Source organism: Ammospiza nelsoni, chromosome 2 (genome assembly GCF_027579445.1).
Source record: "Ammospiza nelsoni isolate bAmmNel1 chromosome 2, bAmmNel1.pri, whole genome shotgun sequence".
In the NCBI taxonomy this organism is placed as follows: domain Eukaryota; kingdom Metazoa; phylum Chordata; class Aves; order Passeriformes; family Passerellidae; genus Ammospiza; species Ammospiza nelsoni.
Window position 1 is genome coordinate 32,002,984 of NC_080634.1, and position 14,722 is coordinate 32,017,705.

The window sequence follows — 14,722 nt, forward strand, 5'->3', positions numbered from 1 at the left end:
TGTCTCGATCTGTTGGAAAGGAAGAGGAGGATTAGGTTGTCTGTGTTCATATATATAGGAATGCTGCTTGTGTATATGTGGGTGACAAGCAGTGAAGACATCAATCTCTGTGTGGTCTGTGTGGCACATGACATTGGTGCTGTGTGTGTATCTGCACCTTTGCAATGTGTACTCAGCTTGGGATTTGGCTGGACTTCCAAAAAGGATCAGCAGCAGCCACAGCTATCAATCCTAGATGGAAGACACTGCCTGGGTGCTAGACTGCACCACATTTGTCTGTAGAAGGACAAATCCCCCTCATTCTGGGATTCAGCTGCTTCTTAGTATTGCCTGTTCTCAAACTGTGTACATCCTGCTGGCAGGGTCTCAGTGCATGCTAAAGGACACCCAAGCTACCAAATAAAAATGACCCTGTGGGATCACAGAAAGAAAATCTACTTCACTTGTCACTGTCCGTCAAATTCAAAATTAACTTCAGGGAAGAAGAAATTAAGGACCTGAAATTGTGGACCTAGAATCATGGGCAGTAAAGCTGAAATTAAGGGTTCAACTGTCTTCCTGAGGCTGGAGGAAATATTGCTGATTCCAATATCAGTGGGGGAACAGATCACTCTAAGTCAATTAGCAGAGCCAATATTTAAACTGATGACACTTTTTTCCTAGCTGAAATTGGGATAAAGTGTTGGTTTTGTTGATGTTTAAATTAATGATTTGTATTAGCTCAGCTCCAGCCAGGACTGAACACAGATGGTTCAATTCTAAGATTTCCATGATGGATAACATGCCACAGTCGATAAAGTGGCTCAACTCTCCACAACCAGTAATGGACTTCAAGAAGCAGCCCTGGGAGGTGAACAGAAAGCCTACTGATTTTCAGTAATGGATACTCATTTTGTTCCTTTAGTGTTTTAGAGCTTCTTAGGCATCTCACTAAGGCAAGGGGAGTTTTTGTCATTTGGATAAACAGATTCTTAGGAATCAACAAGGGAAAAACTCTTAATTATCAGCTTATCCAGGGATGCTTGGTTTATCCATCATTTCTGATAGAAGTAAACCCCTGGTTATTCTACCTGATAGGGAAGGGGTCACATTCGGACCCCAACTCTTAGGAAAAGGCATTTAAGTGCTGGTATGGATACAGAAATTGCTGTAGGGGCAAGTCTATAAACCCCTGTACTGCAATTCTTGGAAACAGAGAACACCTTTGATCAGACTGAAATCCCAAGAGCACAATTAATTACTGACAAAGTTTTTATCCAAAATAGAGTTACTTAATGAGCTAATGCTTATTATTCATCTTTCGTTTCAAATTTATTCATTAGTTAAATCAAAAATACTAATTTAACTAATTAAAAATTAGTTAAATTAAAAATAAAAACATTTAGAAAATTGATTAAAAACATAATGTCTGTAACAGTTTTATATAATGAAATCTACCATCTTGTGTGCAATTTTAATTAAATAAATTATGCCATGGGTTCTATTTTCCCAACAAGCTTACCATTGTGAATACTTATTCTTAAATGCTTACCACAATAGCTGGATGCAGTGAAGACATATCCCACCAGGAATAATTGTTGATCATGTGGTGGCTGGGTGATGCACTCTCAAGCTTCTTATTTCCATTTATATTCCACAAAAGCTTCCAAAGATAATTGACATCTGTGTTTCATATGATCCAGGGTGGGCCATGATTTTCTAAAATGCATCCCCATGGGTAAACTGTGTCTCAGTGCTAACAGGCCCTGGAGGAATGTTGTGTGGCAGCTGCTTTTTAAAAAGCAGTCATGTGTTTAGCTACATGAGGAGGTATTTTTTCTTAGCATTGCTAAAAGAGCAATATCTCACTGAATTTTGGTGAGATTTTCCACTCATTAAATGCTGGTACGTTTTTCAAAATCTTCCTCAAAATAAGATCTGCTGTTTCTGAAAATTCTACCTCCAAAATTTTCTATGACACCTCCTGTGACAGACTTTTGAGACAAAGAGCTGTTCAGTCAGCCTTAACATGTTTTGAACTACAAACAACTACACCTATGGCAACTTTTAAAAAATTGCAAAGAGAGCTTAGCGGAAAATCAGGATCTAAGGATCTGAACAGAAATTAAATAAGCAGTATTCAGAGGATGGGTTATTCACACAAGTAGGAATTTACTTCATATTCAAAATAGTTTTCTTCCCATAAAATTATTTCTTCTTATTAATAATGTGGCAGCTTCTACAAGCCTGATGACAAAGCAGGATTCAGTGGTGTTAGGCATCAAACAGAATAAAGGATTGTTACCGCCCCAAATACACTGTCAATTAACCAAAGACAATATTTATAAAAGCAAGATCAGATCATATATAGATTTTAACTTTCACTTATACCTACAGTCAGAACACAGCAGAAGAAATATTTGGAAGATAAAAGCAAATTTGTTAGTGCCAGGTAGTGTTTTATAAATGTATGACTTGTCTAAACATGCCTCAGCATTTTATTGCCTCATACAGCATGACTTTTTATTTGTATCAGATTGAAGTTCGATGGTTTTCTCTTTCACTTTATCTTCATGTTCTTTTAAAATCCTGGAGCAAAGAAAGAATACTTGTGAGAAAAAAAGTCTATAAACCCACAAGAGACTGAACAAAAAACATTTTCCCAAGAGTATAAAATTGTCCAGAGATTTAACAGAAGATGACAAAATTTTGTGAAGTAATAAACAAGCAAAAAAGTACATTTAGGGTGGCCCCATAACACAACTCTCTTTCTTCATTTAGTTAGAGAAAATTAGTTAGTGCTGATTGTTAACCTTTATTGCATATTACACAGACTCAAAACAGTAACTTTCATGTCTTACTTTTAAGGCTGGAACAAAACTAAAACAAATTTGGCTGCCTAGACATTTATCAATTACTGACACTTTCACAAAATTTCACTGATTTCAGCAACAATATTAGAGATTTGCCAACTCATTACCAGTGTCTTCACCTCTGTAAGTAGTTCAGAGGTGCCATATTTTCCTGTATCTTTACCTCTAGCCTTCATATAACTTCAAAAATCCACCTCTTCCTGTCTCCCAGCCCTCAGGCAGACAGCAGAATTTGAGCCGTAATGAGCAGAGGGAAGAAGGAAGCATATCCAATGTCCTGCTGCAAGGAGTCAGCAGCATCCATTTTCAAGCATATTTCTGCAAACCTTCAGGAAATTCTTGCAGGAATTATCACAACAGCCAAGGCCCTCAGCTCTCCTAGCTACAATCCAGATGTTTCTGGATCTATGCAGAGTTTCACCAGCATAACTCTTTATGAACCTGAGCAACTCTCAGCCAGAGCAATAGGGTCAGGCTACAGAACAGTTTAAAAGCAATGAATATTTCACCACCCTGAGTTCCTATATAAAACTAATATAAATATAATATAACATAAAACTAGTTAAACAAAGAGAATTCACAATGTCATCAGTTACAGGCAGTCAGACATATAAAAAATTCATTGTTGGTGTTTTCTTCTTACCTAGCTAAGTGAAGCACGGACTTTTCCACATTGTACCCAGAATATGCACTGCATTCATAGAAAATTAAATTGTAATCCTACAGTCAAAGAGAAAGACCATTTCAATTACTTTTGCACAATGTCTCACTCCAGCTGTAAAAAGAGCAGCACAGGTATACTGAAATATGAAAATAAAGAAGGAGAAATAGATGATCTTAGGACTTTAATTCTAGAGCCAACACTAAAGAGTAACAAAAGAAGTCCAAGTGTGCCTCTCAAATAACAACTATATGCTTCTCTTAGCAGATATTTGTTCTGTAGAATAGCTTTTGATATAAGAGCTCAAATGAAAACAGGTCTTGTAAGGCACTAAGCCTATTGAACTTCCCTTGATCAAGCAATTCCCACATCACTGAGTGCTGGACAAAACAGGTGAAAAGAATTCCAGTAAATCTTCTTTCATCTTTTTGTACTTGTGAAATTTTTCTGCACTTCCTTTTCAGTCAGCCTGCATCTTTCAGTTTTGTACTCCCCTGGGAGCTTTGTAATTAGGAACAATGGATAAGTGATCAAGTCTTGGGAGAGATTCCCAGCCCTTCAGCTGAAGTCTTATAAATGCAAAGGCAAGAGATCATCTGCACAAGAGCCTGGCCTGGCAGTTCTGATGGCAGAGAAGTCTGAAAGGGAATGACAGATTATCCTCCAAAATAGATATCTGTCTACTTTCACAACCTGCTACAATGAAGGTCACTTACATTGCCTCTGTAGTATTACTACCTGTCCTTTTACCCATCCAGATTTCAAATTTCTATTCACTTTCCACTTATCTCCGTGTCTTATTGCTATTTATAGCAGTAGCTTAAAATTCAAGCAAGTAAGTCAGTACCTTAGAAAATGACAATCACATCTGCAGAGTTGCGTTTGTTTGTTATTAACTCCGGTTACTGCACTTATACTTATTTAGTCACTCTTCAGAAGACACTTATAATTCAGTTTTCAAAACTTTCCATTAAGATGATGAGGTATTTCTGTTTTGGTTTGATTTTTTTTTCCTATATACCATGCTTCCAGAATTGCACAACTTTTGGAAATTTCTGTCATCTTCGTGGAATTTCAGAGACAAAAATGGGGAAAAAAATTCCATAAATACAGTAGTTTATTTTGGCAGCTCTAAAAAAAGTTCTTCCATGACATCCAATGTCAGTTTTGTAAACTTTGTCAATGGTTATATTGTTTGTTCCAATGAAAAACCGGATTGAACAACATGCAATAATTTCTTGATGACCAGATAAGCACAGAAAAGCAGAGAAGGAAGAAATCAGGCAATGTTAGTGTTGAACAGATATTTTATCAATTTTTAAACACATATAACATTTGCAAAAATGCAACCCTATGATTCTCTTCCTTTTCTTTGAAAAGTTTTAAGATAAAATTTGGCCAGGTCAAATTTCGTACTAGCTATGCAAACAGAAGCTTGAAATAAAAATAACACTCTCTTTTTCTGCTTAGCTGATCAGAATTCCAATAGAAAACCTACTGTGGTCAGCTTATAGGTATTTCATGTCAGTCTAACATGATACTACTCCAACATCTTCCCCACATACAACAGTGTGTCACCAGAGGAGAACTCTCAGTGATAATTTCATTTATGCTGGCATGAATCTGAATGGATTTTTCAGCAAATTGCTTGGACAGAAGGATAACAATTTAAACTCAATTGATAATGAGTGCTTAATTCTCTCAGTCTAGCAAAAAGGTTCTTCTCTAAAGGGGAGATAGTCTAGAAATACAACATGCCATTTCCCTGATTCAGAGAGGAAACTAATGGACAGAATACACAGGGAGCACAGACTAGGAGTAGGAAGGACACATATAATTATTAAGCTAGGAAATGCCATCCATGTCCATCCAGGAATCAGCTACTGAACCTTGGAGACCACTGACAATTACTTCATTTTAAAAATTTGCCTACAAATCACCAGACATCTAAAGAATAGGGAGGAAAATGAAGTATTACCAGAGGGAACTGGGTAATTTTCTGTCCTGTAAAGTACCATCACTCTCAGAATACTGCCTCATTAGCAGTATTTGTGTAAGAATGGAACTGACAGGTTGACAAAGCAGGCACTGTATGAATACACAGAAATAGTCCTCATTCCATGAAGCACATATACTCTGCAAAGCCAAGGCAGACAAGGCATTATTATCTTCTTTTATAGTTGGGGAACAGTGATAGATAAGGATTTATTGACCATTTAAGATCATTCAGGAAGTAAGTGCAGGGCCAAAATAAAATGATGTAGAGATAAGCACGCCTGAGCAGCACCTTTATCATAAGGCATTTTATTTAAATAATTGGCAGTGCTTACACTTCTGTACTCACACAGAACATTGGCTGTTCCTGGACACTCACAATATGATCTGAATACTCTCTCTTGTGCTCATATGAATTCTTGATCACTGGATCAAGCTAAGCTACAGAGTGATTTGTTATACAGAGTCTTCCTTCTGGATCCTCTGCTAAAACAAGTCCAATGGACTTCCAGAATCCCTGTGCTCATTCCATTCTTCTTTTTCATGGGATATTACAAACACACTGGAACTACAAGTCTTCTCAAATGATAACTCCCTTCAGGCTGCCATTATTCCTTTTAAAAATTAATTTTGCTGCCCACCTTGCAGAGAAGTTATGTGACAAGGGCATTATAATGGGAGCCCTTGGGTTTCTGACCAAAGCTGTTGTACAGTACAGTGCTTGTAAGATGTGGGACTGAAGCAAAGGAAGGGTTAATTTAGCTGAGCTGAAACGGCCCCTGAAAGTACATGTTCCTTTCTGACTATAGGAAAAACTGGGTAAAACCAACCCCATCCTGTGAGACATTGAAACAGTCCTTAAAACTGTTGGACTTCAGGATCAACAGGCTAAACTGACTCTTTGCACAACAAGAGCTTGTTTTCACCAAATATGGCTATACAAATTAGTATCAGCTCAGCACCTAGCCCTGTGTACTTGGGATCATTTGTGAGTAATTCATGGGATTATTCAAAAAACAAGTAACTCAGCTGCATACACTAACAGAGACAGTGGTATGTGGTTTCACAGGAATTACATGGCCATTTAGCAAGAACTAATATTTCATTAAAATTCATGGTTATTATTAGCTCAGCAAGCAAATTATTATAATTTAATTATATCTATGCTACTTTTCAACTAATCCACTGCCATTAATCACTCCTTCTCTTATCTACCTCAGGCAGCACATTCAAACATTCAAGTGAGTCATTCAGATCCATTCATTTGATTATAACCATCTTATTTGACAACTTTTTGTTTTACTTATGCAAAACATTTTATTTTCTTGCATGACATGTTAGAATTAATAGCCTGGTGGGCTGTGAGCTCTATATGCTAGAGTGATTCATCTTTGTTTTACTAGTGCAGTTTTTTTAGAGCAACATGACATGCAAGACACCTACTCTCTGTCCATTTAGCATTTATGTGTCACTTGTTTTTTTCACAGAAGGATTCACCCTGGACTCCCTCCTAGCTTCCAGGGTCTCGAAGTTATCTGCATTTCCACGCACACAAGAAAATAAAGTTGATTTCCTAAAGGGAGGTCTTTTGGGGGATAAGTTCAAGGCTGATAATCCTCTCAGACAAAAACCAAATAATGGACACAAACCTGAATAGGGAGGTATAATTTCAAAAGCCTATGTGAATTATCAAAATAAGATAAAAAGAGATCTGGCCCCAATTCTTTCCCTTACAGAGAAGTGCCTAGCAGCAACCTTTCCTGGAAGAACAATTCAGTTGCACTTCAAATTTTGAAAATACCCTTTTTATTACTGGCAGTAAATCTATCATCAAAGGCAAAAGAGGTAAATATGTGAAATCTAGCACACTGTTTAATTTAGATATATTCATACCAATTTGGTGAATATTTCAGCAATATTTCGATTACTTACTTCTAAATAAATGAATATTCTGCAGGCATTCATGTTCAAACTATAAGCACTGCATAAAGAGTTTTACAGGAAAAATTGATGGCCATGGTACACAAGAATATAAACAAGTATCTGGTATTTGCAGTCCCTTGATTTCTTAAATTATGCCCATGGATCACCAGTGCTCTGGTAGATGCAGACTGTTAACTCTACTTATTTTATCTCCTTGATGGAAAGTTACTAAAAGTAAACATGTTTTCTACTCCTACCACAGGAGTAACAGATGGTCTTCTTTGGTTTTACAGGAGGTAGGAGGGAGAAAAGGTCCCCAAATTATCTCTATGTTAAGAATCCTTTCACAGGGAAAAGGGAGGAAAAAAGAAGCAGCAAGGGAAAAAATAGAGAAAAAGAGAGAACAAAGAGAAACGAGACACAATGAGATTGAATTCTTAAATATTTTTCTTCTCCACTCACTTTTTGGTTTGGTTTAGGGTTTTTTATTTGATTGCTTTGGTTTCAGGGTGTTCTCTTTATCTAGGCAGTGTTTTAAGTACTTATAATTATAAGCACTTACATCACTGAAAGCTGAATTGAAGAGTGTGATGGGGTTCCTAATCCTTAAAGATACCTATCTGGCTAAGATTAATCTGTATTTCTATGAATTTAGACACATTGAGACTCCATTTTAAAACCTTCACCTTCAAGCCTTGTAAGGAGCTCCCAAAGCACAGTACCTTTGCAAGATGGTCTCCCATTCCCATCGGGACCTCACGCTCCTTTTCATTATCGGTTTTGTTACCCAACAAAAGAACAGGCACGGTCTCCCCAGTTGCCTCCTGCAGGATAAACAGCAAATATCAACTGAAGTGCTGAATTCAAAAGATCACAGATTAAGAAGATAAAAGCTAACAAATGTCACACTCTAACAAGACATTTAAAACTTCACACAAACCAGGTATGTGCCACTTTGCTGACAAACATGTCAGGAATTGAAGTTGGATAAAAGACATGAAAAAGACATAATGCTAAGAGTTACACTGACTTGGGATTTTTTCTAATAACAGCACAGAAGCTCATTAGACTTTATATTAAAATGGGAGAGAGGAAACCACTGTGCTACACAGGCTCAGGTATTATGTGTTTACAGCCACTGCTTTTCTAATTACATGGCCAGGAAAAATAATGGCAACACCTGGGTGTTATTATGCCAAATGAATTACATGAAATAGTGAAGAAATACACAGAATAGGCCCCCAAAATACATAGAATAGACAGAAATCAAAATCCATTCTGAAAAGGGTTATAATTATATCAGTGAGTGCTTTTATTAGGTGGGCTGAATGCTACAGCAGTAAAAGGGACTTGGCAGTATGTCCAACTTAGCAATAGTTTGTAGCAAACAAAAATTAGTTAGTAAAGAAGAGTGAACTATTAGAGCTTGGAAAAAAGTTTTGACCACAATATTCCATTTTTCTGAATCAAAATCAGCAATGCTCCACTAGCTTTTACCATACGGAATTAAAACATGCCACTTATTCATTAAGATCATATAATTAGCAAGGGCCTGTTCTTCCCAAATGCATGCTAATAGTACTTCAGTAAGGCTACTCATATCTGGAAAAACTATGACTGTTTGGAGGAATTTAAATGACTGAGTCCTAATCTGAACTCCCAAAGACACCTCTTGGCTATTATGGAAATACAATAGTAAATAATAATAATCATAATAATAATCATAATAATATATATAATACTATTATTATAATAGTGTGTTATACTAGAGCACATGCCCAATAAAATCAGACTAAATGATCTTTGCATATTTATTTGTCACTTACTTTTTCAGTGTGCAAACAGGGAGCCACACTTTGTTCTTGCTACAAGTCAGCCCTTTGTGGCAGCTGCCTCAGTTTTATTTTTACTCTTTGCTCTGGCCACAAGCAAATTCTGTTGCTTATGCTCTTAATTTGTTTTAATTTTTAATTAATTGATGTCATTCAGTGATATGGACTACATTTCCTTTTCAAGTGGTTGAAAGGATGATCCCCAGGAAACTGAACTGTCTTTCACAAGTACAGTTTCACAGCACTACTGTGGATTACACAGTTCTATGTTTATGGCTTATGTTCCTAATATACTCTATTTTCCACAAGCTACACACTTGGTTATCAAATGCTAGTGATCATCAGTGATCACCAGATCACCATCACTGATCCAAAACACCTCTCAGTGCTAGCAGTGATCCAGTGGAGGTCATCAACAAAGTTCTCTTCATGAGAAATAAGAGGACTCCATGCTGGGATTTTACCACCCCTCATTCAAAGTCCTTAAAACCCTGGAACTATATATTTTTTTTTTCATAGAGATAGAAACGAAAAACAACTTCACTGGCAACAGTGCAGACCAAACTCACAAACAAAAATGTAATTGTGACAACACAAGAAACATGGTTCTCTCGGTTTCACCCTGCTAACAGCCCTTGTTCAGAAGGTAGAGATTGACACCAAGGTTTGGATTTCAAGTTATGTCAAGTTACCTCAATGCTTATCAGCCACTGCTTGACAGCTGTGAATGTGTCTTTTGCTGTTATGTCATACATCACAATGACACCATCAGCTTTTCTGAAAAACTGCTTGGTAATGCTTCGGTACCTGCAAGTAAGAATCTGGTTACAGCTCTCTTTAACAGAAGCAACAATCGACAAGTTAAAATTTATAGTAACTCCTCCATACAAAGGGAAATAAATTATTTGGGGGAAAAAAATAAAACAAAAGGAATTTTCAAAAGAAAGTGTTCGGAAAAGCTCCCCCTGCCTTCTTTAACTGATTCTGGGTTAGGCAGGATAATTAGCTTAATATTTCACCTTCTCTCTCCTCTTTCGTTTTAAGCTTGGAGCAGAAATTTCCCCCTCACTAAGTGCTCTTCTAAAGCTAGCTAGGTTTTTGGAGACCTTTTTCCAAATCTTCATATAGAAAATGCAGACTGTCATTATCATCCTTGCTTTTAGTAATAGTAATAGAAAGTTATACAATAGGTGAGGAGATGGGGAAGGAAATGACCACTGAAATCTTATAAAAACCTGGAGTTCTACTGCAATGGTATTGCTTTAGTAAAAAAAAAAATAAACTCATCTTTTTTCTCCATTTAGGTATTTCCTGATATAGAAATCATTCTAGGTGCATTTTAAAATCAGTCTTCCTCCTAAAGAAACAGTGTTGCGCTAAACTTTTCAGAGCTTAATTAGTGCTGCAAGGGAATGAGCTAAACTGTGAATGCACTGGCTCCATTAGGAATGCTCCTATATTTGTTCCTCTCCCAAGAAGCAGGATTAGGTTCACACTTAATGATCTTCAAACAGATGATTCAGGGAAGTGAGACCTTAAAATGTGTGCAGGATTTTGACTGGCATGGAGTTAAATTTCATCACACTGTCTTCGTTTCAAACAAGGAGTTTTGCCACTTCCAACCCTCCAATTCCCTCCTCCATCCCAGCAGACGGGGGAGTGAGGAAGCAGCTACACTCCCAGGGTTGAGCCATAAGAGACCGTTCCTCACCGTTCCTGGCCAGCTGTGTCCCAGAGCTGCAGCGCTACCTGGCTGTGATCTACTGTGACAGTTTTCACGTTGTAATCCACACCTGCAACAGAAAGGCAAGGTGAGCTGTCTCTTTACAAGCTGTTTGATCAGTGAAAACTGGATCCAGCAAATAGCAACAATTCCAGGAAAGTAAAAAGATAGGCACTGCATTAAAAATTATGTCCAGAGTCTCCAGCTGTCAGAGGACAAGAGCTTTTATTTGCTTGAAATCCTCCAGCAATACCGAATGGTAGTAGAGTAGTTCAGTTTTGTAAAATATGCAAGTCACTTTCCAAATCACAGAACACGAGTCAATGGTCCATCTGACAGTCCACAGCAGTCTAAGCCATTTTGCCTGGAATTGACTTGTATGACATAGTTGTGTGAAAAGTGTTAGTTTAGTCTGAGCTAACCACATGGGAGCCTTCCAAAAACACAAGGCATGGCACAGGGAACAGTGGAACCTGAGATAAATGCTGAAGATAGGTGGACTGAACATGTGGAGAACATCTTCTCCTATTTATAATGTAGAAGATAAGCTCACTTCCTTTAGGTTAGTGGACATAAAAATTCATTTATTTAAACTTTTAAATTAAGCCTCTCCCAATTCCTCTAACCTCTGAAGATGTAGGTATTTTCTGGATATTTATAACAATAATTAGAGTTTAAAATGCTAATCAGTCACTACCTCCTCCTAATGACAACCTACATATTTTTGGTATCAAATTGAACTGTATCATAAAATCACAGAATCATTGAATAATTCAGGTTAGAAGGGATCTCAGTAGGTCAGCAACAGTATCTTTGGGGCCATTTTCCACAAAAATGGGATTTTTACCAGTGGTATCAATGGAAAAGCATCCATGCCTGCTTAGATTCCTTCAATAGGCAATAAAAAAACTGGTATGGAGAATATATCTATTGCTTGTATTTCAAGGGAAGAAATTTGAATATTCTGTAGAAATTCATTGAAAACACTCCTCTCCATATTGTTCACTTGACTTTTCCACTGTCTGTACCTTGCCAGCCATAGCCCACACCTGTGAAACTCATTGATGTGAACAATAAATCAAAGCTGTGACAAATGTCTTTCTGCCATTTTCTTTGTAAGAACCCTGGATGACCAGCCAAAAGAGGAAAGAGTTCAGACTCATTCTTGTGTTTTTTCTCTGGAAAATTGCACACTGTGTAAGACCTCAGAGTGTAGAGAAGTGCATCAGCCAATTACAGGACAACATGGACAGGACACAGCTTTTAGATCAATAGGATACATGAACAGACAATTGCAGATAGGTGTCCAAGCCCCCATTCCAGTTAATGAAGATACAGTCAGTGAAAAACTAGGACATTACTAAGCTCACCTTGAAGTAGGTAAGTCTCATTTCACATATGCTGCAGAATAAGTAAGGTCTCAATACAGGCTAAGCATAAGGAATCTGGTCATTTAACCCAGCTGCATTGCAATAACCTATACTTGAGTTCTTGTACCTTGATTTTGAGTCTGACTTTGGAAAGCTTGTTCTACAATTTTAGGCAAGGTAAGAAGGTAGGCTTTGAAAATTTTGGCGTTTGAAACACTGGTTTGACATATTTTTTTGGTGATTAGTATAATGCTAAATGATAGGTGATTCAGATATGCTACTTTCTCTATAAAACAAAATCAGATTACTTAGAGGGATAGCAATGAGATATGAAGGTGGGACTGTTAGTACAATGCAGTCCAGAGAACAGGATATCTGCTTCAGAACTGTGAGATCTACAAGGAAATTCTAGCTTCACAGAAATCAGTAGATTTTTTCTGATTTATCTCACTGCTGGCCAGGATTTCAGTACAGAATCTATTCTGAAACTTCTCCATCAATTATGAGCTTTCCAGTTTAGGAGAACTTACTTTGCATGTCCTACTTTTACAACATCTGTATGTTTCTGTTTTATTATACAAGGCCTGATCTCAGTAGAAACTCTTAAGTACTGTCGGAACAAAAATAACAATAGTTGTATTGTTAAACTTACCTACAGTAGCAGCTGTGCCTGGGAAAAAACGATCTTCACAAAATCTTCTTAAGAATGAAGTCTTTCCAACACTCGAATTGCCCACAAAAATGATCTTGAATAAGCGCTCTGGAACAGAGTTTATTCTCTCCTCCTTCAAGTAAGAGCAAAAATTAGCCTCCAACTGTTCTATAAATCCTGTTGCCTCTCCAGTTAAAGGCTGATATGGGGAAAATAATAGATTTTATCCTATCATAGTCTTCATTACTTATGAAGCAATATTCTGTTTCTTAAAATAACTCAGCATTTCAGGTGTTTGTCATGCATCATTCCAGATCATCCAAAATGCAGTGATTTGCACTGAGCTCTGGAAGTGTACTGAATATGAACCTTTACATGAAACTGACAAAATAAACCAGTTTATGTTCATGAGCACAAATCAAAATTTATAAAGCCTCACACAGCTCTGCTCAATAGCCAGTGACTCAGAGGAAGCAGCACATCTTCATCTAGATACCAGAAGCAAAGTCATAATTTTTTTGCTTATGCTACCAAATTCTTCTCTCTGCTACTACCATAGAGCCAAGAACTTCCATCCAATTACTGCATTTCTACATCTGTTTAACATTACAGGCAGAAGCATTGAGGAAAGACACAGAGAATTAGACCAGTTAATCAGGCTGTAAACATTCAGCTACGTTTCTGTCATTTCGCTTTTTAAGCAGAAGGAACAACAATTTGTTCTGCTTATCCAGGTTCTGTTTACTGCAGGCTAAGCTAAGTGGATGCTGGAGAGAATATTTATATCCTCTATCAAGTAGGTCATCATTCTTTTGTATGTAAATCAGGAGTTGCTTTGGGAAGCACTTGTAGCACCAGCTGGTTTGCAGGGTCTCTTGCTGGTCTCTTCTATTTTGTATAAAGTTGAAGGAAGAGAGAGATAGAAAGTTTGCTTTCAATGCTGCAGAAGGAGAGAAAGATCATGGATGGTCCTAGCATTAGTTTGTTAAGGTACAGGTTGTGAGGAGGGGAAGGAGGGGAAGGCCCTCTGCCAGTCATTTGATGTGCAGGATCCATGTCTTCATGAAGACATCAAAATTGAATTCACTGCCCAACAGCCCTTTAAATGAGACATTGAAGTCTACACTTGGAAGTGTTTTCTACAAATATACAGAAGTCTTAGAGAAAGAAGAAGAAATAGAGAGCTGCTCTTGATGGGGGAAAAAACCCCAAACAACAAAGGCTTGAGCTGCTGTCTCCCTTCATGTGAAAAAAAAATAATTCAGGCTATAAATTTTGGGGACCAAAAACATGTTTCTTTCATGAGCTGGGCTTACAGCCCACCACAGTTATAGAAGGGTTTCTTATTTTCATTTTCTTTTAAAATTCTAAACCCCAGGGCAACTATAGGCTACTAGTAGCACACATTTATACAAAGCACATTCTCAGTCCTGATAAAAACCATTCCCAGCTTATTAGTCTGTGTGCTCTGGGAAATAAAACAAGCTAACATACAATCACCAGCTTGGCAGTATTATCACAGTGCTTCTGAGAACCACAGCTAAATATATGGACTACATGACCTGAAATACTTTGTCCCTGGTGGTCATTCAAACTCCAGTAGCACTAAGACTCAAAGACCCCAGAGGCCTTCAGCTCAATTCCCAACACAAGAACATAAGAAGTAATTTTTCACTGAGATGTATCAAGTCCAGTCATGAACATAACCTCAATA

At 37.4% G+C, this 14,722-nt stretch overlaps 1 protein-coding gene across 1 annotated transcript in view; it reads right to left on the bottom strand.

The window, feature by feature from the left end:
- Positions 1-2,130: 2,130 nt before the first annotated feature.
- Positions 2,131-14,722, bottom strand: part of CRACR2A (calcium release activated channel regulator 2A) — a 51,770-nt gene continuing 39,178 nt past the window's right edge. Inside the window, exons 13-18 of the mRNA XM_059466108.1 lie at positions 13,009-13,141; positions 10,975-11,056; positions 9,956-10,070; positions 8,154-8,255; positions 3,496-3,572; positions 2,131-2,568 (exon numbers count right to left, since the gene is read on the bottom strand). Of these exons, the coding sequence (XP_059322091.1) occupies positions 2,478-2,568; positions 3,496-3,572; positions 8,154-8,255; positions 9,956-10,070; positions 10,975-11,056; positions 13,009-13,141 (600 nt within the window). The 3' untranslated portion in view covers positions 2,131-2,477. The remainder of the gene's footprint in view (positions 2,569-3,495; positions 3,573-8,153; positions 8,256-9,955; positions 10,071-10,974; positions 11,057-13,008; positions 13,142-14,722) is intronic.